This window comes from Ranitomeya imitator, chromosome 1 (assembly GCF_032444005.1).
Source record: "Ranitomeya imitator isolate aRanImi1 chromosome 1, aRanImi1.pri, whole genome shotgun sequence".
Taxonomy (NCBI): Eukaryota; Metazoa; Chordata; class Amphibia; order Anura; family Dendrobatidae; genus Ranitomeya; species Ranitomeya imitator.
Window position 1 is genome coordinate 807653485 of NC_091282.1, and position 26399 is coordinate 807679883.

General features: G+C 46.0%; 1 protein-coding gene across 2 annotated transcripts in view; it reads right to left on the reverse strand.

Moving 5' to 3' along the window:
* CACNA1S (calcium voltage-gated channel subunit alpha1 S) overlaps positions 1 to 26399 on the reverse strand; it is a 592997-nt gene that overhangs the window by 236484 nt on the left and 330114 nt on the right. For both annotated transcript variants that reach the window (XM_069739086.1, XM_069739077.1), the window contains exons 18-19: positions 19583 to 19715; positions 18756 to 18885 (exon numbers count right to left, since the gene is read on the reverse strand). In XM_069739086.1, the coding sequence (XP_069595187.1) occupies positions 18756 to 18885; positions 19583 to 19715 (263 nt within the window). The remainder of the gene's footprint in view (positions 1 to 18755; positions 18886 to 19582; positions 19716 to 26399) is intronic.

The window sequence follows — 26399 nt, forward strand, 5'->3', positions numbered from 1 at the left end:
AGCAATCAACCAAGATGGTAAGCAGCAAGGTTGCCATAATCAGTGTAACCATGCTGCTTCTGTGTCTATTCGCTGCTCACAATTAACCTTTGTCAGGCTACATAATTTTACAACGTTAACAGGCTGCAGAGGTACAATTGTACCTTCATATATATTTTATTGAAATTTGGCCAATATATTCTGGACCAAAACTGCAGAGATGTCACGAAATTTCAGCCCTCTACGGCTTTTCGAAAAAAAAGGTTATTGCAATTTTAAAAAGGAATAGTTACAATTGTACCTACTCAGCCGGACGAAGGTTAAAGAGGAAGCTTTGCATGTGGACCAGGTGGAGATAGAGGAAGAAAGTACACATTGTGATACTACCCAGCTGTCACGGGGGTATTGGGTAGACTAAAGCTGATTACCCGGGCCCCTGCGATATCCCTCAGACTAGGGAAAACCCTGTCTGTCCCTCTCCCAGAGTTTACACTGATGGTGTGCTTGTCTGGGCCGCCAGGCCTGACCCTGACTCCTGTTTCAGCCCTATGCTGAAACCTCCACCCGCCACCCAGTGATAAGACCACACACCAACCTACACAGAAAGTACAGACAGGGAAAACTAAAAACGCACCATGCCGCAGACACACAGGAAAACACAATAATGTGCACAGGGCAAAAATAAACACAAATATAGGAAGGAGAAATATGACAAAGGATAATACACCACCAGATACGATACTTCAACTCCTAGACCACCAATCCAGACCGAGATCACCAGGCACAAGACACAAGCTATAATCGGCGACGCCCAAAGTCCAGAATGACTATTTAAAGGCCACGGGCGTGACCCAGCCTCCAACCAGATTACCAGCCAGATTAACCCTGGAAAACCTGGATACAATCTAGCCGGCGCCACTGAGCATATAGTGGACAAATGTGGAATTACCGCTGTCTGTCGGACGCCCTAGTGTGAACAGCGTCCGACATGACAGTACCCCGCCTTCTACAAGGGACCCCAGGGCCCTCACGACTTATAGGACCCGGCTTGTCTGTATGGCGGCGGTGAAACATACTGACCAGTTGGTCTGCATGTATGTCCGAAGCTGGTACCCAAGACCTCTCCTCTGGCACAAAACCACGCCAGTGTACCAGGTACTGTAATGTGCGGTGCACTATACGAGAGTCAACCACCTTGGAGACTTCAAACTCCAAATTGCCATCCACCAAGACTGGAGGTGGCATCGGCGCCGCGTCCACGGAACCCACCACCTTCTTTAACAGAGATCTGTGAAACACATTATGTATTTTATATACTGTAGGAAGCTCCAATCGGTAGGCTACCGGGTTAATGATGGCGGCGACCCTAAATGGACCAATAAACCTTGGACCCAATTTCAGGGATGGTACTTTGAGCTTTATGTTTTTTGTGGACAACCACACCCAATCACCCACACTCAGGTCCGGACCTGGCACACATCTACTGCCAGCCACTCGTTTGTACCTAGCACCCACGCTAAGCAAGCGCTGTTTCACTCTCCTCCAAACAGATGACATTTGTGCTCCTAGCTGGTCTTCCTCAAGAATGCCAGCAGAGCCACCCTGACGCAGATTACAAAATTGAGGATGGTACCCGTAAACACAAAAGAACGGGGACTCCCCAGACGATCCCTGGCGGTGATTGTTAATGGCAAACTCAGCCAAAGGAAGGAACTTCAACCATTCCTCCTGGTTGTCAGAAACAAAGCAGCGTAAGTACTGCTCCAAATTCTGGTTCATACGCTCGGTCTGACCATTTGACTGAGGATGAAACGCCGAAGAATGCGACAACTTGATCCCCAGCTGTGAGCAAAAAGCTTTCCAAAACTTTGCCACAAACTGAGTACCCCTATCAGACACTATGAGTCTTTGCATTAGGCAACGAAGGCAAGGACACAAAGTGCGACTTCTTTGAGAACCGATCAACAACCACCAAGATGACCGTGTTCCCAGCAGAGGAAGGTAGGTCTGTAATAAAATCCATGGAGATCTCCGTCCATGGCCTACTGGGTACCCCTAGAGGATGTAATGAGCCAGCAGGTTGGGAGCGAGGCGTCTTAGCCCTAGCACACGTGGTACATGCTGATACGTACGAGACCACGTCCTGTCGGATTTTGGGCCACCAAAACCGATGCGACACCAACTCCAAGGTACCCCTAACCCCTGGATGGCCAGCCAGAACAGCATCATGATGCTCACCCAACAGGCGAAGATGGAGCGGTACAAATGATTTGTTAACGGGAAGCTCTGGTGGTACTTCCTCCTGAGCCTCGGCAATCTCCGCCTCAACCTCTTTCGTGAGAGCCGAGACCACTACACCCTTTTGGAGGATGGGTACCGGATCTTCCCGAGGTTCTCCCCCCGGAAAACACCTGGATAAAGCATCTGCCTTAGTGTTTTTAGACCCCGGACGGTACGTGACAAAAAATTGAAACGCGTGAAAAACAATGCCCAGCGAGCCTGCCTGGGGGACAGATGCTTGGCTGACTCTAAATAAAGCAGATTTTTATGGTCGGTGATAACTGTAACCTGGAGGACCGCCCCCCTCCAAGAAGTGTCGCCATTCCTCAAAAGCCAACTTGATAGCCAACAACTCCCTGTTGCCGATATCGTAATTACGTTCGGCGGACGACAGCTTCTTGGAAAAGTAGGTGCATGGATGCAACTCGCCCAAGGATGAGCCTTGTGACAGCACCGCCCTCACTCCAACCTCAGACGCATCGACCTCCACGGTAAATGGGTTTGATACGTCCGGTTGCACCAGAATGGGGGCCGAAGCAAAACTGTTCTTCAGAAATTCGAATGTGCGCACAGCAGCCTCCGGCCAGGCGGAGATTTTGGTACCCTTTCTCGTCATGTCAGTAAGTGGTTTAGCAATGGTAGAAAAATCTTTGATAAATTTTCTATAATAATTAGAAAGTCCAAGAAACCGCTGGAGTGCTTTTAGGTTATCAGGCCGTTCCCAATACAGCACCGCTTGCACCTTAGCGGCGTCCATTTTAAACCCTGAAGCAGACACAATATAACCCAAGAAAGGCAACTCCTGAACCAAAAAAACACATTTCTCAAGTTTTGCATAGAGCTTATTTTCTCTGAGTAGCTGTAACTCCTGTCTCACATGCTCTAAATGAGTATCACAGTCGCATGAATAAATGAGAATGTCATCTAGGTACACAATAATGAATTTCCCCAGTACATGCGAGAATACATCATTTATGAAATGTTGGGATACAGCAGGCGCGTTTGTCAACCCAAATGGCATCAACAAATTTTCAAAAAGACCCTCAGGAGTATTAAAAGCCGTCTTCCACTCATCACCTTGACGGACTCTTATGAGGTTGTACGCCCCCCTGAGGTCAGGCTTGGAAAACCACTTAGCACCAGCCACCTGGTTGAACAAATCAGGTATTAGTGGCATAGGGTATGGATCACGAACCGTAATCTGGTTTAACTCCCTAAAATCCAGACACGGGCGTAGTCCGCCATCTTTCTTCTTAACTAAGAAGAACCCCGCTGCCACCGGCGAGAACGAAGGCCTGATGTGCCCTTTGCTCAGACTCTCAGCAATGTAGTCCTTTAGGGCTTGCTTCTCAGGACCAGAGATGTTAAACATCCTAGCTTTCGGCAACTTGGCCCCTGGTTTAAACCTAATAGTACAGTCATAGGGTTGATATGGTGGCAATTCAGAGCAACCCTTCTCAAAGAACACATCTGCGAAATTCAGCAGTGACTCAGGAATGCTGGAAGTCACAGCAGACACACATGTGGCCAGGCAATTCTCCTGGCAAGATCGACTCCACTGAATTATATCCTGAGTTTTCCAGTCAATCACCGGGTTGTGCATAGACAACCATGGAAAACCCAGAACCATTTGTGCAGGAAGATTACTGAGCACCCTACATGTAACTTGCTCAGAATGTAGGACCCCAATGTGGAGTTTAACCTCAGCCACAAACTCAGTAATCTCCCCCTGTGGGAGTGGAGTAGCATTGATGGTGACCTCCCGGATAGGATGCGGCAGTTTATCGACCGTGAACCCGGCCGTGCGCGCAAACTCTGCATCAATGAGATTAGTGGCCGACCCACTATCCACAAAAACAGTGATTGGCAGCTCTCTGCCAGCGACCGTAACTTTGGCAAGGAGCATACATAGAGAGACCCCCATGGAGGATATGCATAAGCTCAGATTGGCCTCCTCCACACCCTCTGAGCTTAGAAGTTTTCCGCCGTTGCGCTTTTCTTAGAAAACAGAGGAGAAGCATTTACATAATGCCCTTTTTTACCACAGCAAAAACAGGCTCCCTGCTTCCTGAGTGAGGAGGCAAGATGATGTGACACCCCTGCGATTTGCATAGGCTCCGTGGGCTCACCTGCAGCAACCACACGTGCACATACGCCCTCCCCCATAGGCGGCGTCTCTTGCGCCCCCTGACGCAAACGGCGATCAATGCAGATAACAAGAATCATGGCAGACTGTAGAGAAGCAGGAGTCTCATACATCAGGAGGGCTTGTTTAACCCTTCTCGAAACCCCATGTACAAATTGACTCCGCAGCGCAGGGTCATTCCATTGTGTGTCCACCGCCCAGCGGCGAAATTCAGAACAGTAATCCTCCGCCATTCGCTCTCCCTGGTGGAGAGCACGTATTTTAGACTCTGCTAGAGCCAGTCTGTCAGGATCATCATATATGAGTCCAAGAGCAGAAAAAAAAATCTCCACTGAGTTAAATGAAGCTGAATCAGATGGTAATGAAAATGTCCATGCTTGGGGGTCTCCGTTCAGTAATGACAATACCAGGCCCACACGCTGAGCCTCATTACCTGAGGAAACCAGGCGCATACGAAAATATAGTTTGCAAGCTTCACGAAAAACAACAAATTTACTGCGTTCCTCAGTAAACCTCTCAGGTAAAGGGATCTTTGCTCTGCAACTCTACCTGCAGTTTCAGCTTGCACATTAGATACTAAAAGACCTTGTTGCTGAACTGCCCCCTTCAACTCAGTGACCTGTCAGGAGAGCGCCTCCAACTGGCGGGTTATGGAAGTCATGGGATCCATGGCATCCGAAATTTATTTAGGCTGATTATAATGTCACGGGGGTATTGGGTAGACTAAAGCTGATTACCTGGGCCCCTGCGATATCCCTCAGACTAGGGAAAACCCTGTCTGTCCCTCTCCCAGAATTTACACTGATGGTGTGCTTGTCTGGGCCGCCAGGCCTGACCCTGACTCCTGTTTCAGCCCTATGCTGAAACCTCCACCCACCACCCAGTGATAAGACCACACACCATCCTACACAGAAAGTACAGACATGGAAAACTAAAAACGCACCACGCCGCAGACACACAGGAAAACACAATAATGTGCACAGGGCAAAAATAAACACAAATATAGGAAGGAGAAATATGACAAAGGATAATACACCACCAGATACGATACTTCAACTCCTAGACCACCACTCCAGACCGAGATCACCAGGCACAAGACACAAGCTATAATCGGCGACGCCCAAAGTCCAGAATGACTATTTAAAGGCCACGGGCGTGATCCAGCCTCCAACCAGATTACCAGCCAGATTAACCCTGGAAAACCTGGATACAATCTAGCCGGCGCCACTGAGCGTATAGTGGACAAATGTGGAATTACCGCTGTTTGTCGGACGCCCTAGTGTGAACAGCGTCCGACATGACACCTGCCCTGCCTCATCTCATTTTCTCAGTGTGGATTGAGTGATAATGAAAAGGAGACTGAGGAGGAAGATCAGTTAATGTTTGCCTGCGCTACAGAGGGTACTACATACACCAACTTCATACCGTTTGTTTAGCATGAATGGGCTGAAGAGGAGGAAGAGATGGAGAGTCATCCTCTTGGTGAAGACAGGGAAGTTTTGGCTGTTGGCAGACTGGCACACATGGCTGAGTTTATGTTCCGCTGCCTTTCTCGTGACTCTTGCATTATACACTGATAACTGGTTGTTCACCCTTCTCAATCCAGGCTACAAAGAGAAATTTTTTTCTGTCCTTCTTGCGGCGGAGAGGGATAGTGAAATGGTGCAATATCAGGAGGCCCTAGTCGAACAACTAGTACAAAATTCCTATTTGACAACGCTGGCAGCAGAGGTCAAAGTTTCATTAGATCCTACCAGCACCCAGGTCGTTTTGTGCACGGTAGTCTGACCAGGAGGGAAGCGTTTTGGAAAATGGTGAAGAAGTGCCTAGCTGACCATACCAACATCCTCTGTGCAATTATTCAGTTTCCAAGCTGGACACAAGGCATGAACTGTCCCTCTACGCCTTGGAGGTGTTGGCCTGCCCTTCTGCTAGCATTTTGTCTCATAAATTTTTAGGGCTGCAGGTGGAATATTAACTGATAGGCACATCTGACAGGCTAACTCTTGGCCTGGACAAGTGCAAAGCTTGGATTGGCCCAGACTACTCAGCTCAACTGGATGACAACAGTGTAACATAAAGCCAATTCAAGTGTCTTTTTTTCAAGTGTATTCTCATGCACCCCTTCCCACCCAAAAAGGGTATATGGTTCGTGCTTTTTTCTTTTTCTTCTCCTCATCCACCATATCAACAGGGTCATCATGCGGCCCTTGTTCCAAAATTTAAGAGGGTCACCATGTGTCACTATCTCCAAATCTTTAGAGGGTCATTATGTGTCATGCTCTCAATTTATAGAGGGTCATCATGTGGCCCTCACCTCAAATTTTTAGAGGGTCATCAGGTGGCCCTCACTCAAAATCTTTAGAGGGTCATGATGTGTCGCTAACCCCAAATTTTTAGAGGGTCATATTGCGACATTTGTTCAAACTATTTGTCTGCCAGGATATATTGCAGTCTTTCCTTCTAATTTTTGGCAACTCCTACATTTAGTGCATAAGCTTTATGAGTGTAGACGTCCCACCACCTAACAATTTTAACAGAATGTATATGAGGCCCTCCTTTACGTCTTATACAGGGTGTATCAGAGTCCCTCTTCCTTCTAATTTTTGGCAGTTCTTGCATTGTCTGCATAAGCTTTGCGAGTTTCAGACTCCCTCCTTCATAAATTAGGCTAGGGTCACATTGTGTTAGGGCAGTCCGTTTAGCGCATAGTGCTACGGACTGCGCTAACACAATGTCCCAAAAGGGATTGCGTTAGCCGATCCCACTAGCGCAGATCCCCGATCTGCGCTAGCGAGGAACGGACCGCGAACGCTGCTTGCATCACTCAAATGACGGCACATCGCTAGCGCACGCCCAATGTGGGCGTGTGCTAGCGATGCGTTCGCCATTACAGGCGGAGAGAGGTGAGGAGATTGTTTTTTTTTAAATATATCAATGGGTGATAACTGGATTGCTGGGGCTGAATTACATTCTATGGGGGCTGTGCTGTATTACATTCTATGGGGGGGATTTATTACATTCTATTGGGGCTGGCTGCATTACATTCTATGGGGGGCTGGCTGCATTACATTCTATGGGGGGCTGGCTGCATTACATTCTATGGGGGCTGTGCTGTATTTCATTCTATGGGGGCTGGCTGCATTACATTCTATGGAGGGTGGCTGCATTACATTCTATGGGGGCTGCCTGCATTACATTCTATGGGGCTGTGCTGTATTACATTCTATGATGGCTGGCTGCAGTACATTCTATGGGGGCTGGCTGGATTACATTCTACGGGGGCTGGCTGCATTACATTCTATGGGGGCTGACTGCATTACATTCTATGGGGGATGGCTGCATTACATTCTATGGGGGGGGCTGTATTACATTGTATGAGGGCTGTGCTGTATTACATTCTATGGGGGGCTGTATTGCATTCTATGGGGACTGTGCTGTATTACATTCTATGGGGGGCTGTATTACATTCTATGGGGGGCTGTATTACATTCTCTGGGGGCTACATTTTATTCTATGGGGGCTGTATTACATTCTATGGGGAGGTGGGCTGTATTACATTCTATGAGGGGGCTGTATTACATTCTATGGGGTGCTGTATTATAGTCTATGGGGGTTCTATTATATTCTAGGGGGGCTGTATTACATTCTCTGGGGGCTACATTATATTCTATGGGGGTGATTGCATCATACTCTATGAGGGGGCTACATTATATTGTATGGGGAGCTGCATTATACTATTTGAGGAGCGCTGCATTGTATTCTATGAGGGGCTACATTATATTCTATGGGGGGCTGCATTATGCTGTATGAGGGGGATACCATATATTACATATGCAGGGGCTGCATTATACTATATGAGGGGGCTGCATTATATTCTCTGGGGGGTTACATTATACTCAGGGCTACAATATATTCTGTGAAGTGGCTGCATTATACTCTGGGGTGGCATCATTATCCTATATGTGGGCTGCATTATACTGTATTGAGGACTATGGGGTGCATTATACTATGGGAAGTGAATTGTACAACATGGATGACAATGGCAGGGCATTATACTATATGGAGCACTATGAGGAATGTATTATACTATTTGGAGGACTGTGGCAGTACATTATACTATATGGAGGACTGAGAAGTGTATTATACTATATGCAAGAATTGCAGTGTATTTTAATACATGGAGGACTATAAGGAGTGTATTATAATATATGGAGGACTGAGAAGTGTATTATACTATATGCAAGAATTGCAGTGTATTTTAATACATGGAGGACTATGAGGAGTGTATTATAATATATGGAGGACTGAGGAGTGTATTATACTATATGGAGGACAGAGGAGTGTATTATACTATATGGAGGAGTGTATTATACTATATGGAGGACTGAGGTGCACATGGAGGACTGAGGAGGACTGAGGAGTGTATTATACTACATGAAGGACTATGAGGAGTATATTATACTATATGGAGGAGTGTATTATACTATATGGAGGACTGAGGTGCACATTATAATATATGGAGGACTATGGGGTGTGTTATGACCTGGTGGTTAGGAGCACCCGACCTGATAGTTAAACTCATACAGGACGTGCTCTGGGATGTGGGAGCTCTGCTGACCGCAAGCCCTAATCCTATCGCACACACTAAAAATAGCCGTGGAGCGCTCCTAACGCTCCCTAGGCACCTCGTCACAGCCTCAGAGCTAGCTAGCCCTAGAGATAGAAAATAAAGCCTACCTTGCCTCAGAGAAATTCCCCAAAGGAATAGGCAGCCCCCCACATATAATGACTGTGAGTAAAGATGAAAGTCACAAACGCAGAAATGAAATAGGTTTCAGCAAAGGGAGGCCAGACTTACTAAATAGACAGAGGATAGGAAAGGAATCTTTGCGGTCAGCACAAAAACCTACAAAAGACCACGCAGAGTGTGCAAAAGGGTCCTCCGCACCGACTCACGGTGCGGGGTGCCACTCTGCATTCCAGAGCTTCCAGCTAGCAAGACAAAATCAGGATAACCAGCTGGACAAAGAAACAATGAGCAAAAATAACAATAAGGAACTTAGCTTCTGCAGGAGAAGACAGGTCACCAGGCAGATTCAGGAGCGAACTGAACCAATGCTAAAACATTGACAGCTGGCATGGAGTAACGATCTGAGTGGAGTTAAATAGAGATGCCAACCAAAGGATAAACACGTCACCTGTGTACGGAACCTCAGAAGCAGCAGCTTCACTCATAGCCACCAGAGGGAGCCCATAGACAGAACTTGCCGAAGTACCATTCACGACCACAGGAGGGAGTTCGACAACAGAATTCACAACAGTACCCCCCCCTTGAGGAGGGGTCACCGAACCCTCACCAGAGCCCCCAGGCCGATCAGGATGAGCCAAATGAAAGGCACGAACAAGATCGGCAGCATGAACATCAGAGGCAAAAACCCAGGAATTATCTTCTTGACCATAACCCTTCCACTTGACCAGGTACTGGAGTTTCCGTCTCGAAACACGAGAATCCAAAATCTTCTCCACCACATACTCCAACTCCCCCTCGACCAACACCGGGGCAGGAGGATCAACGGAGGGAACCATAGGCGCCACGTATCTCCGCAACAACGACCTATGGAACACATTATGGATGGCAAAAGAAGCTGGAAGGTCCAAACGAAATGACACAGGATTAAGAACCTCAGAAATCTTATATGGTCCAATGAAACGAGGCTTAAACTTAGGAGAGGAAACCTTCATAGGAACGTGACGAGATGACAACCAAACCAAATCCCCAACACGAAGTCGGGGACCAACACAACGCCGGCGGTTAGCAAAACGTTGAGCCTTCTCCTGGGACAATGTCAAACTGTCCACCACAAGAGTCCAAATCTGCTGCAACCTGTCCACCACCGCATCCACACCAGGACAGTCCGAAGGCTCAACCTGCCCTGAAGAGAAACGAGGATGGAAACCAGAATTGCAGAAAAAAGGAGAAACTAAAGTAGCCGAGCTGGCCCGATTATTAAGGGCGAACTCAGCCAAAGGCAAGAAGGACACCCAATCATCCTGATCAGCAGAAACAAAGCATCTCAGATATGTCTCCAAAGTCTGATTAGTTCGTTCGGTTTGGCCATTAGTCTGAGGATGGAAAGCTGAAGAAAAAGACAAATCAATGCCCATCTTAGCGCAAAAGGACCGCCAAAACCTCGAAACAAACTGGGAACCTCTGTCCGAGACGATGTTCTCCGGAATGCCATGCAAACGAACCACATGCTGGAAAAACAATGGCACCAAATCAGAGGAGGAAGGCAGTTTAGATAAGGGTACCAAATGGACCATCTTAGAGAAGCGATCACAAACCACCCAAATGACCGACATCTTTTGAGAAACAGGGAGATCAGAAATAAAATCCATGGAAATATGCGTCCAGGGCCTCTTCGGAATCGGCAAGGGCAAAAGCAACCCACTGGCACGAGAACTGCAGGGCTTAGCCCGAGCACAAATCCCACAGGACTGCACAAAAGAACGCACATCCCGTGACAAAGAAGGCCACCAAAAAGATCTAGCCACCAAATCTCTGGTACCAAAGATTCCAGGATGACCAGCCAATACTGAACAATGAATCTCCGAGATAACTCTACCAGTCCATCTATCAGGGACAAACAGTTTCTCCGTAGGACAACGGTCAGGTCTATCAGCCTGAAACTTTTGCTGCACACGCCGCAAATCAGGGGAAATGGCAGACAAAATTACCCCTTCTTTAAGAATACCCGCCGTCTCCGGAACACCCGGAGAGTCAGGCACAAAACTCCTTGACAGGGCATCAGCCTTCACATTCTTAGATCCCGGAAGGTATGAAACCACAAAATCAAAACGGGAGAAAAAGAGCGACCATCGAGCCTGTCTAGGATTCAACCGTTTGGCAGACTCGAGATAAGTCAAATTCTTGTGATCCGTCAAGACCACCACGTGATGTTTAGCTCCTTCAAGCCAATGTCGCCACTCCTCGAATGCCCACTTCATGGCCAACAACTCCCGATTGCCCACATCATAATTGCGCTCAGCAGGCGAGAATTTTCTAGAAAAGAAGGCACAGGGTTTCATCACCGAGCCATCAGAACTTCTTTGCGACAAAACAGCCCCTGCTCCAATTTCAGAAGCATCAACCTCCACCTGAAAAGGGAGCGAAACATCTGGCTGGCACAACACAGGGGCAGAAGCAAAACGACGCTTCAACTCCTGAAAAGCCGCTACAGCCGCAGAGGACCAATTGACCACATCAGCACCTTTCTTCGTCAAATCAGTCAACGGTTTAGCAATACTGGAAAAGTTAGCGATGAAGCGACGATAAAAATTAGCAAAGCCCAGGAACTTCTGCAAGCTCTTCACAGATGTCGGCTGAGTCCAATCGTAAATGGCCTGAACTTTAACAGGGTCCATCTCGATAGTAGAAGGGGAAAAAATGAAACCCAAAAATGAAACCTTCTGAACTCCAAAGAGACACTTTGACCCCTTCACAAACAAGGAATTCGCACGAAGGACCTGGAACACCATTCTGACCTGCTTCACATGAGACTCCCAATCATCCGAAAAGACCAAAATGTCATCCAAATATACAATCATAAATCTATCCAGGTACTCTCGGAAGATGTCATGCATAAAGGACTGAAACACAGATGGAGCATTAGAAAGCCCGAATGGCATAACCAGGTACTCAAAATGGCCCTCGGGCGTATTAAATGCTGTTTTCCATTCATCACCCTGTTTAATTCACACAAGATTATACGCCCCTCGAAGATCTATCTTGGTGAACCAACTAGCCCCCTTAATCCAAGCAAATAAATCAGACAGCAGCGGCAAAGGATACTGAAATTTGACTGTGATCTTATTAAGAAGGCGGTAATCAATACAAGGTCTCAAAGAACCATCCTTCTTGGCCACAAAAAAGAACCCTGCTCCCAATGGTGACGACGACGGACGAATATGACCCTTCTCCAAGGATTCCTTTATATAACTTCACATAGCGGCGTGCTCTGGCACAAATAAATTAAACAGACGGCCCTTAGGAAACTTACTACCAGGAATCAAATTAATAGCACAGTCGCAATCCCTATGAGGAGGTAGGGCACCAGATTTGGGCTCTTCAAATACATCCCGGTAATCTGATAAAAACTCAGGGACTTCAGAAGGAGTGGAAGGCGAAATTGACAGCAATGGAACATCACCATGTACCCCCTGACAACCCCAGCTGGACACAGACATAGATTTCCAATCCAACACTGGATTATGGACCTGTAGCCATGGCAACCCCAAAACGACCACATCATGCAGATTATGCAACACCAAAAAGCGAATATCCTCCTGATGTGCAGGAGCCATGCACATGGTCAATTGAGTCCAGTACTGAGGCTTATTCTTGGCCAAAGGCGTAGCATCAATTCCTCTCAATGGAATAGGATACTGCAAGGGCTCCAAGAAAAAACCACAGCGCCTGGCAAACTCCAAGTCCATCAAATTCAGGGCAGCACCTGAATCCACAAATGCCATTACAGAATAGGACGACAGAGAGCAAATCAGAGTAACGGACAAAAGAAATTTCGACTGTACCGTACCAATGGTGGCAGACCTAGCGAACCGCTTAGTGCGCTTAGGACAATCGGAGATAGCATGAGTGGATTCACCACAGTAAAAACACAGCCCATTCCGACGTCTGTGTTCTTGCCGTTCAGCTCTAGTCAAAGTCCTATCACATTGCATAGGCTCAGGCCTATGCTCAGAGAACACCGCCAGATGGTGCACAGCTTTGCGCTCACGCATGCGCCGATCGATCTGAATGGCCAAGGACTTAGACTCATTCAGACCAGCAGGCGTGGGAAATCCCACCATGACATCCTTAAGGGCTTCAGAAAGACCCTTTCTGAAAATTGCCGCCAGGGCACATTTATTCCACTGAGTAAGCACAGACCACTTTCTAAACTTCTGACAGTACACCTCCGCTTCATCCTGACCCTGACACAAAGCCAGCAAGATTTTCTCTGACTGATCCACTGAATTTGGTTCATCATAAAGCAATCCAAGCGCCAGAAAAAACACATCTACATCTCGCAATGCAGGATCTCCTGGCGCAAGGGAAAATGCCCAGTCTTGAGGGTCACCACGCAACAAAGAAATTATGATTTTTACTTGTTGAACGGGGTCACCAGAGGAGCGGGGTTTCAAAGCTAGAAACAGATTACAATTATTTTTGAAATTCAAGAATCTAGATCTATCCCCAGAAAATAAATCAGGAATAGGAATTCTAGGCTCTAACATAGGATTCTGAACCACAAAATCTTGAATGTTTTGTACCCTTGCAGTGAGATGATCCACACAAGAGGATAGACCCTGAATGTCCATCTCTACACCTGTGTCCTGAACCACCCAAAGGTCTAGGGGAAAAGAAAGACAAAACACAGTGCAAGAAAAAAAAATGGTCTCAGAAGTCCTCTTATCCCTCTATTGAGATGCATTAATACTTTGGGCCAGCTGTACTGTTATGACCTGGTGGTTAGGAGCACCCGACCTGATAGTTAAACTCATACAGGACGAGCTCTGGGATGTGGGAGCTCTGCTGACCGCAAGCCCTAATCCTATCGCACACACTAAAAATAGCCGTGGAGCGCTCCTGACGCTCCCTAGGCGCCTCGTCACAGCCTCAGAGCTAGCTAGCCCTAGAGATAGAAAATAAAGCCTACCTTGCCTCAGAGAAATTCCCCAAAGGAATAGGCAGCCCCCCACATATAATGACTGTGAGTAAAGATGAAAGTCACAAACGCAGAAATGAAATAGGTTTCAGCAAAGGGAGGCCAGACTTACTAAATAGACAGAGGATAGGAAAGGAATCTTTGCGGTCAGCACAAAAACCTACAAAAGACCACGCAGAGTGTGCAAAAGGGTCCTCCGCACCGACTCACGGTGCGGGGTGCCACTCTGCATTCCAGAGCTTCCAGCTAGCAAGACAAAATCAGGATAACCAGCTGGACAAAGAAACAATGAGCAAAAATAACAATAAGGAACTTAGCTTCTGCAGGAGAAGACAGGTCACCAGGCAGATCCAGGAGCGAACTGAACCAATGCTAAAACATTGACAGCTGGCATGGAGTAACGATCTGAGTGGAGTTAAATAGAGAAGCCAACCAAAGGATAAACCACGTCACCTGTGTAAGGAACCTCAGAAGCAGCAGCTTCACTCATGGCCACCAGAGGGAGCCCATAGACAGAACTCGCCGAAGTACCATTCACGACCACAGGAGGGAGTTCGACAACAGAATTCACAACAGCGGTTTAATATACTAAACAAGCAAAATGCTGCCTATTCATCGAGTGATTGGATTGTTTATGTGAGAACAGAAATCCTTGTTCTCAGCAGCACATCGCCGCTGTAAACAGTAGTCTGCTGATAACATGATACTGTATGGGGACAGATTGATCTAATTGTGATTGTTCTGTTCCCTTCATTCTTTCTCAGTTGGTGTAAAAAGGCCGGGAAACAAGCGAACGACTTCACTATTGTCGATCACACTCGTTTAGAGATCAGCGCATGTAAATACAGCAGAAATGCTTCGCAGGGAGACTAGGCAAGGATGATGACAGTTGTAGTTAGCACCCAGTGCCTGGGAATAGCGCTAACTCTGCTGCTTTTCCCAGCCGCTAGAGCATTTAATTCTGGTATGTGTAATGATTTTTAGGGTTGTTGTCAGCTGCGTAATGTCAGCTGCTATCAATCCCTGGTGTAAGTAATGGAGAGGTGTCTATCAGACACCCCCACAACTAGCCCAGACCTGGCGAGACCCAGCAACTCTGAAGAGCGGTGACGGTAGTAACAATACCGCTCTTCACAGTCGCCGAGCTCAGCGCAAAACCCGGAATATCTGAAGAGCGGTGACGTTACTGATGTCACCGCTCTTCAGAGTCACTGGGTCTCATGCTGCGCAGCGGAACCAAAAGTGTCTGTAGACAAAGTGTATGGAGCATCAGAATGAGGTTCCATAGCCTTTGGTCGTCTCATCCCTTCATTATCTACGAGATGCAGTTATGTAAGTAAAGTAGCGGCTTTTCTTGGTACTGCAACTAAAAGCAATAAATAGGACTGAGCTGTGATGCTGGATACAGCTGTGATTATATATTATATAGTCGTGTTACACTCCTCTCACTTCTTGTAACCTACAAGTGTACAAAGATATTATACAGTCACCACGTGACAAGTGGGCCTGTGTAACTTCAAATGCCAGGGCTGAATTTTAGTTACAGTCCGGCCCTGGTTGGCGCTATATAAATAAAATTATTATTAGCATTTTTAACATTATTACTGATTAGGACACTATTCATAGCTCTATATAGTTTGTGTAGAGGTGGGGAAATGTAAGGAGGGGCAGGAAAGCAACAAGCCAAATATTTTTCTGTGTTTTATTTTGCAGAGACAAGTTATGGATAGAAGCAGTGTTCATTATAGTCTGGGTGGAAAGGAAAAGAAAAGGGAAAATGAATGACTACTCTCATCAAGAATGTCACTGGTGAATTTCTGTACAATATACACATTTATGGCCTGCAGAGCACAGGTTGAGAACTGATATTACCATTATGTGGTCACTATATTTTGATATTAGTCCTAGCACAGTGGTTTAGGTTAATGATCAGTATGATGGTATTAGCCCTACAGAATTTGTTGATGGTTTGACGGTATTTGTCTGTTATTTTGCAATATAATTATTGCGGTATCAATATCATTATTATTAAATCTTATATAGAGGTATTATTGAAAATCGTTTTGCTTGTAGACAATCTTGATTTCCTCCAGGAAGGGTAATATTAGTAATAGAGAGGCCAATTTGGGGAAAGTGACGGGGACAGCATAGACCTGTGTGCTTTCAAATGCCATCCTTCTGTCCGTCACTGTATAGAGAAAATAAATAAATCCCTATATCCTTCCAACAGATAGAGATGGTATTATCTCTCGCTGTTTATGTGATTCTATACTGATGCAATAAGGTTTGATAAGGTTTTTTTTAGCAGACTATAGTGGAACAATATGCAAGATGAAAGCTAGAAAACAAGAAGGAAGCATAAAGGGGTGGTCCGTTACCTAAAATATTTCTAAATATTTATCTTTACACCCTAACTCTACTTCTATCTCCGCCATATCTTGTAACTTTGAAACAAGACATTGTCATGGTGCAGAGATAGAAGCAGTGAGTGACAACAGCGCTGCCCCACAGCTTCTAGGACTGCCCTCAGAATTAGTGAGTGACACTAGCGCTTGCCCCTGATGACAACTTGGTTGAAGGTGATGCTTGTTGCTGTGAGGCAGCACTGGTGTCATCCACAGCTTCTATCAGTGCACCCAGGGCCGGCTCCAGGCTTTCGAAAGAGTCTCAGTGGGCCCCCCCCCCCCCTTTAACACATACCCCGATTTATGATGCACAGATACGGCAGAGAAATGTATAGTACAATGCCAGATTTCACTTCTTACATGAGTGATAGGTATTGTAAATTCTGCAGTGTATATACACAGGGGGAGAGGTGCTGTGCAGTGTATATATACAGGAGAGGTGCTGTGCAGTGTCGTGAGCAGGGCGTTGTTGTATCAGAAAATCTTTTCTGTTTTGAGTTTTTCTATGAAACAAAGATTTTTCTACATAAACAACGTTGTTTGGTATTGCGGCCCTAACAGATCTGTGCTACAAAGTAACAGGCGGCTCGGGCATTAATGAGGGACCTGATGCTGAATCCTTTCCACAAACCCTAATTAGAAGCTCATTAAACGCCTCCCTGTCCCAAGCAGTCATGTACAGTATGGGGGATCCTGCAGCCCACCCCCTGACTGCTCCATACCATACACTGCCCTCTGTCGCGCTCACTATTATCCTGTGCATTTCTCCTTCATCGTTACCCCATGTTACACTTGTCACCCCCCACTACAGAGTAGCAGGGCAGCCAATGTCACAGGTCACCCCCTCCCGGACCCTAATGGCAGCAGGAAATGTCTGCTCTATTGGGTTGGAACCTGATTTAATCAAGGAATAATGTGGATTTGTTGCCGGTGGCTGCAGGGGAAGGGTTAAGTGATGCCATGTCCTTGGTGGGAGCAGTGGCAGCTGCTGGGACCTGGACAGACACAACCAATGTTGCTGTGACTGCACAGTGTGACCTGGAGGAGAGAAGCTGAGACTCCGGAGCAGAAATCACCCACATGCCAGCACTGGGCAGAGTCCACGGGGCCACGGGGCCCCAACGTACAGCCCACAGCTCAGTTTTATCCATGGCAGCAGCTCCCCTTCCTCCTGGCATCTGGTTAACCCCATTTATGCGGGTCGGATTGTTATCTTTAAGGTTTAGCAATAACCTTCATACAGATCGGAAGGGGTTAAGCTTCTTCCTATTGCACTGGTGCAGGATTGGTGCAGCATGCATGTATTCTGGGAGAGCTGGGTGGCTGCAGGTTGCAGGCTGCACCCCACCAGCTGCTCCTCCAGACATCACCCACATTTTTAGGCAGCGGAGACAGACAGCAGCAGACTGAGCCATAAGACCAACTGCAATCACTGCTGGATACCTTTGCACTCACTCAGTCACTGGTAGGAGCTCCTCCGGAATCTGCCTGATAAGTTCAGCCAGGGGCGGAGATCAGAGCAGAGAACGTGCTCTCTCCGCCCACAAACAATGTCACACTGGCTGCCTTCTCTTAACCCCTATGTGTGCCTGCCTGGCTGCACTGACTGAGTGAGAAGATGCTTGTGTCAGAGCTGGCACATAGGGGTTAAGAGAACGCAGCCAGCAGTGACTTTGTGGGCGGAGAGAGCATGTTCTCCTACTCTGCTCTCCCAGCTGTATCTATGACAGCGTGAGTGGGCCCCCCTCTCTTCCCAGGGCCCCGGCATTTGCCCAGGTGCGCCGGGTGCTGACGCCGGCCCTGAGTGCACCCCTGATGATGGTTTGTTTGAAAGTGGTGATAGAAGCTGTTGGGGGGACAGCAGGTGCTGGTGTCACTGCTGCTATCTCCGTCCCCTGATGACTTCTTATTTCACGGTTAGAAACTGACAGCAGAGATAAATAGGAAGGCACATAAGGTATTTCATCACAAAGCTAATCACAAAAGAGGGCAGGGTGTAAATATAAATACTTAGAAAGGACATTTTAGGTGTCGGACCACCCCATTAACTACATGGAAATACACCATATAAAAGAAGTGCAAAGTGTGATAGAACTTCAGGTGGATATGCATTAATGCAAGGAACAAATTGAAATGGTTCTTTAAGGAAATTCATTATTTTATAATTTTTATATAAATGCACAATCAATTGTATTGCTTTGATATTTTTATCACCTGGTTACGGAAGGAATCTGTTCTAATCGGGTCTTCAGCAGCCAAAGAAATACTACTTAATAAAATGAAGAGCAGGATGAAATTGGTGAATGTTGTAGCATTGATTATGCGATGACATAATACTCGAATTCTGTAGATAACAAAAAGGAAAAATAGTAACATAGTTATTATTAAGGTTGAAGGAAGACTTTAAGTCCATTTAGTTCAACCCATATCCTAACCTAACTTTCCCTAACATGTTGATCCAGAGGAAGGCAAAAAAAAACATGTGGCAAAGAGTAAGCTCCACTTTGGGGAAAACCCCATAGAATGTAAGTCCACAAGGACAGGGTCCTCTCCCCTCTACACCAGTCTGTCATTGTAAATTTGTTTACTGTAAACATTATCTATAACCCTGTATGTAACCCCTTTTCTCATGTACAGCACCATGGATTTAATGGTGCTATATAAATAAATAATAATTCCTTCCCGACTCCACATACAGCAATCAGACTAGTTCCCTGGATCAACGCCCTATCAAGGAATCTAGTGTATATAACCTGTAACATTATACTTTTCAAGAAAGGTATCCAGTCCCCTCTTACATTTTAGTAGGAAATCACTCATTACAACATTATACGGCAGAGAGTTCCATAGTCTCACTGCTCTTACAGTAAAGAATTCCAGAAAACATATATGTATAAAAGCAAAAGTTAAACACAAATAGTTAAACAAAATATGCTCAATAAAAGTATGTACTGTACATTTCTCAATCAAGCAAAACAGTTGATGTACCAGTTGTAAAACATACAGTAACCAAATAGTTTATTTAAAAGTAAAGAACATACTTGTTTGTTGGACTAAAAATAAAGAAAGAGCTGGCCTCTGGCATGGGCACAGCTTTCTCCTTTAACTGCAGCTCTGCTAAAGGTCGAGGACGAGGACTCAGAGGGATATCAGGCTCTTCTTCTTCATCATCACCTAAAACAGAAACAAATGTTTATGTAAAATACCAAAAGGAATAAATAATCAAGGAAACCATGGTGTGGTCCAAAATACACAATTAGGTCACATTTACATGAGTGTACTATATGTACTGGTGAAGAGCGAATACATTCGACACTATTTGTTACTCACATGAATAGTACGGTATTTGGGTTATTCGTTACTCAGCGAGTAATTAGGTATTCACCTCCGTATATTCGAGTGACCCGCCCAGCATGTTTGGTGCTTTATTTGCAGCGAATGAACATGCTAGGCTGGCTTGCCAATCACAGTAATGCCGGCGCCATCTTTGGTGTGATATTGCAGTGACTGGCTGGCCTTCCAGCATCATAGGGACTGTTTAAACGTTGCCGGCACCATCTTGCGCACATTGCAGCCGTAAACAGCATAGTGAGAGCGTAGTGTGAGTGTAGGGAGAGTGAAAGGAGCATAGGGACAGTGATATAAAGTTATACAGTAGTGAGAATTATTTATTTCAAAAAGCTCTTTTAAGAGCTGAAGACTGTCTTGATTACTTGTTTTTTTTGTTAGGAGGGGATTTAATAGTGAGAGATTTAATAAGAGTGAGGGAGGATGAGTGAAAGGCAAGCACCTGAGTGTTCTGATCATTGCAAGTACATGCTGCAGCTCTTTGCTATTTTCCACATAAATATCTAATATTTGTTTAGCAGTTGTGCGACTGGTGCAATACGGGTACAAATAATTGTACGTGACAATTTAGCAGGGGCAATAATCTTCATTACTCCACATTTGCAGTGTGTCAGCAAGCTGATTAAAAAAAAGAAAATTCTATTGTTCTAAAAATAGCGTATCTTTATCTAGCAGTTGTGTGACTAGCGCAATACCGGTACAGATAATCGTACGTGACAATTTACCAGGGGCTATAATATTCATTACGCCACATTTGCAGTGTGTCAGCAAGGGAATCGATAGGGAGCACAAGTCTCACCATTGCACAATGTGCCAAGTTTTCACAAAGTACTAAACATTAACCACATGGGGTATACATACATGACTACTAAGCAGGGGTGAACCTAGCCTCTCTGCTGCCTGAGGCGAATGGAAAAATGGTGCCCCCCCACACACAGTCCCTGCTGGAGGGGGGCGTGAAGGAGGGAGGGAGGAGGGGGGGCGGACACTTGACCCCGGAGTTTTATAAAAATAAAAAAAAACCTAGCAGCGCAAATCCAGTTACCGTATAAACTCGAGTATAAGCCGACCCAAGTATAAGCCGACCCCCCTAATTTTGCCACAAAAAAAAGGGAAAACTTAATGACTCGAGTATAAGCCTAGGGTGAAAAATGCAGCAGCTACCAGTAAATTTCAATAGTAAAAATAGATACCAATAAAAGTAAAATTAATTGAGACATCAGTAGGTTAAGTGTTTTTGAATATCCATATTGAATCAGGAGCCTCATATAATGCTCCATAAAGTTCGATGGGCCCCATTAGATGCTCCATATTAAAATATGCCCCATATAATAATGCATAAAGGGTTATAAGGGCCCCATAAGATGCTCCATAGAGATATTTGCCCTATATAGTGCTGCACAAGCACTATGGCCCCATAAGATGCTCCGTACAGTCACTTGCCCCTTATAGTGCTGCACAAGTGTTATGGCCTCATAAGATGATCCATACAGTCACTGCCCCATATAGTGCTGCACAAGTGTTATGGCCCCATAAGATGATCCATACAGTCACTGCCCCATATAGTGCTGCACAAGTGTTATGGCCCCATAAGATGATCCATACAGTCACTGCCCCATATAGTGCTGCACAAACGTTATGGCCCCATAAGATGCTCCGTATAGCCACTTGCCCCTTATAGTGCTGCACAAGTGTTATGGCCCCATAAGATGCGCCGCACAGCCACTTGCCCCTTATAGTGCTGCACAAGTGGCATTGGCCCCATAAGATGCTCCACACAGCCACTTGCCCCTTATAGTGCTGCACAAGTGTTATGGCCCCATAAGATGCTCCATACAGCCACTTGCCCCTTATAGTGCTGCACAAGTGTTATGGCCCCATAAGATGCTCCATACAGTCACTTGCCCCTTATAGTGCTGCACAAGTGTTATGGCCCCAAAAGATGCTCCGCACAGCCACTTGCCCCTTACAGTGCTGCACAAGTGTTATGGCCCCATAAGATGCTCCGCACAGCCACTTGCCCCTTATAGTGCTGCACAAGTGTTATGGCCCCATAAGATGCCCCGTATAGTCACTTGCCCCATATAGTGCTGCACAAGTGTTATGGCCCCATAAGATGCTCCGTACAGCCACTTGCCCCATATGCTTTTGCTGCGATAAAAAAAAAAAATACGTACTCACCTCTCTTCGCTCAGGACCCCCGGCACTGGCAATATTTACCTGCTCCTCGTGCGGCTCCGTCTTCTGCACTGACGTTCAGCAGAGTGCGCGCACTGACTACGTCACCGCGCCCTCTGACCTGAGCGTCACTGCCAGAGGACGCTGAAGACGGAGCCGCACTGGAACGAGGAGAGGTAAATATCGCGCAGCGCAGCGCTCCCCCTCCCCGTATACTTACCTGCTCTTGGCGCTGCATCCCTGCTTCTTCCACCGCTGCATCTTCTTCCTGTATTGAACGGTCACAGTTACCGCTCATTACAGAAATGAATATGCAGCTCCACCTCTATGGGAGGGGGAGCCGCATATTCATTTCTGTAATGAGCGGTACCATGTGACCGCTCAGTGCAGGAAGAATCTGCAGCGCTGGAAGAAGCAGGGACCACGCCGGGAGTAGGTGAGTATAATTACATCCCCACCGCCCCCCCTCCCCTGCCGAACCCCGGGTATGACTCGAGTATAAGCCGATAGGGGGACAAGAAAAAAATGGGCTGAAAATCTCGGCTTATACTCGAGTATATACGCAGGGTTGGCGTTAGGGGCAGGCAGACAAGGCAGTTGCCTAGGGCCCCCTCTGCCCAAGGCAGGGCCGGTTTTAGGCAAAGTGGGGCCCTAGGCAAAAGTTTAAAATGGGGCCCCAAATGCTAACAAATTGCACCATCACACAGAAATATTTCGGTTGTAGTTACATGCGCCGATTTCAGGCCACTAAACGAGTGTGATTAACAATATTGAAGTAATTCGCTGCTTGTTTCCCGGCCTCTTTACATCGGCTGAGGAATAATGATGGGCTCAGAATAATCAATAGATCAATCTGTCCTCATACAGCATCATCTTAGCAGCAGCATATCTACAGTTTTCACTGGGCGATGTGCTGATGAGAACAATGATTTTTGTTCAGGCATAACCAATCCAATCACTTGATGAATATCTTGCATTTTACACTCCCCCTAGTTCTCCATATAGTATAATACACTCCCATAGTCCTCCATATAGTATAATGTACTCCCCCTAGTCCTCCATATAGTATAATGTACTTTCCCTAGTCCTCCATATAGTATAAGGTACTCCCCCTAGTCCTCCATATAGTATAATACACTCCCCATAGTCCTCTATATAGTATAATAGACTCCCCCTAGTCCTCCATATAGTATAATAGACTCCCCATAGTCCTCTATATAGTATAATAGACTCCCCATAGTCCTCCATAGTATAATAGACTCCCCATAGTCCTCCATATAGTATAATATATTCCCTCTAATCCTCCATATAGTATAACGCACTCCCCATAGTCCTCCATAGAGTATAATACACTCCCCATAGTCCTCCATAGAGTATAATACACTCCCATAGTCCTCCAGAGTATAATGCAGTCCCCATATAGAATATAATACTGACATATAGTATAACGCAACCCCCCATAGAATATAATGCAGCCCCCCCATAGAACATAATGCAGTCCCCAACAGAATATAATGCAGTCCTACAGCATTATGGCCACCATGTACTCACTCGCTCACTGATATATATCGTATTCATGGGTGTGGAGAGCAGTGAATATTCATTCCCTTTAGTAGCGGGCACATGTGATCGCCCCCATAGCAAAAGTTCTATTTTGGGCCCCAAACCTCTAAAAAATATATATATATTTATATTTTTTCACTGAGATGGATATATATATATATTTATTACAAACACACACTATATATATATATATATATATATATATATATATATATATATATATAGTGTGTGTTTGTAATAAATACATATGTTACACATAGATACACATACATATACCTTATATGCAAACACACATACTGCAGTGTACATACATACAGATACACATACATATACCATACATACATACACACCCTGTACATACATACACACCCATAAATATACCGTACATACATACACACAGATACACATACATATACTGTATATGCAAACACTCACACATACCGTACATACACACAGATACACATATATATACTGTCATACATACATGTACTATACATACACACACATACCGTACACACACATACCGTACACACACATACTGTACATACACACAGATACACATACCGTCATACATACACGCATATACCGTACATACTCATACATATACCGTACATGCATACAGGTACACATACTCGTACAGTACATACATATACAGTTGTATACACAAAGTAAACACATACCATACACACAGACATACACATATACTGTACATACATGCACATAAACATACATACCGTATATACATACAAATATATCGCACATACAGATACACACATATTATACACACAGACATACACATATACTGTACATGCATACACAGATACACACAGAAGCATACACATAGATACACACATACTGTACATACACAGATGCACATACATACTGTACATCTACAAGCATATACAGTACATACACACATACTAATCCTGTATAGGTGATCAGAGGAGCCTTGGAGGAGGGCAGTTCAGCTGGAGAGGGCTGCAGAACTCACTGTGGGGGATGGGGCACAGAGCAGACTGATAACAGCCCCCTGGTGCTGCTGTGCTGTCCCGTGCAGTGAGCTCCTCCCCCATCTCTTCACAGTGAGGACAGAGATGCTGCAGCCTGCTGGGGACAGAGCAGTGGAGGAAGAAGACACACTGTAAGTCCTGCTCTTCCTCCACTGCTGTTCCTGTGTGCTGTGTGGCGGGGCCCCTGACTGTACTGTAAGGGAGGGAGTACTCACCAGTCACCAGGGACGCTCCATGCAGGAGGACAGAGACAGCAGCCAGTGAGCGCTCTCCTCAGTCTGGTGAGAAAAGCGTTCATTGGCCAGCGTCTCTCCCTGCATGACACGCCCCCCTTTTGAACTCCTGCACTTCCCGCGCCGCTCTCTCCCCAGCTGAGGGTGTTGGCAGGATTACAGGAGCGAGTGACAGGGGCCTGATGCTACATAAGGGGCCTGCCTGCAGAGACAACCCTTCACCTCTCAGCCCCAGAGCAGTGGCATTGGCGGTATGTCCACTCCTGGCTGGGGGCCCCCAGGGGCCGGGTACTGCAGAATCTGCCGCCCCCTCTCTTCTGCCGCCTGAGCCAAAGAGCTCAAATTGCCTAATGGTAGCAGTGTCACTGCCACTAAGTACTTGTTACAGGAGGAGGAGATGGTGATTTCATGAACAAAATGGGTTTGGATGGTGAGCGATGGATGTTAAAACAACTTACCAACAAAAAAATTGGCCTGCTTTTACATTACATTGCTGTCATCCGTAGGGCTTACAAAGTTACCCAAAATCTAGCCCTTGTTCAATTTTAGAAGAGTCAGCCTGTCTGCATTTTATGTTGACAGGCGTGAGTGCCTATACGTTATGATTGCACCAGCCAAACTAAAAACCCACTCAGACAACACACTTGCAGATGGGCATGGCAGCACCTCCAAGGCGTAGAAGGAGAGGTTGGGCCAAATGTAGAGCTTGGACAACCAATAGTTAAAGGGCACTGAAGAATAAGGAAGGATGCTGGCATGGTCACTTAAGTAGTCCTTCACCATCTTGGTCAACTTCTCCATCATCCTCATAGTTACACCCAGAGATAGCCCTTAATGATGTGATGGTCTCATGAAAATGTGTCAGTTGATGGACATTCCCTTCCTCCTGAGTTGCACCTGGTGTGCGTTGCCCTCCCATGTAATTCTTGTGGGTGAATAAAGCCGGTACCTCTGCCAGCAGCTTTTGTCTGAGGGTAATCTTTTTAGCAAGTGTTCCACAATGGCCCTCTGGCATACATGTACTCAAAATCGCACATCTGCCTCCGACATGAGAGAAGCAAAATTCTCCTTGTACCGTAAGTCAAGAATGTTACATAGCCAGTATTTCATGTTGGACAAAATGTGTTTCACGCAAGGGTCTTTAGAAAAGCATCTGGACATGAACTCTGCCATGTGTGGCAGACTACAAAGAGTCAAACCTTCAGTGTCCTCACCAGGAAGAACAGTAACCATCCTCTCCTCCTCACAAAGCATAGCCTCCTCCACCTTCTCATCTTCAGGCCATCCATGCTCGACAGGCATGAAGCTGGGATTGGGAGCCCCTCTGTACCGCTGACCAAAACCTCCTGTTCCGCCTCCTCCTCTTTCTGTTCCACGTCATGACTCAATGTGGTTTGAAAATATTGTGTGAGGCTGGGCTATGTGGTGTCAGCCACTGTAAAATCTTGCTCCATAGCCACCTGCTTGGCATTCAAAGCTTCCTCTTTGAGAATCTGCAGCGAACGTTTTAATAGACAGAGCAGCGA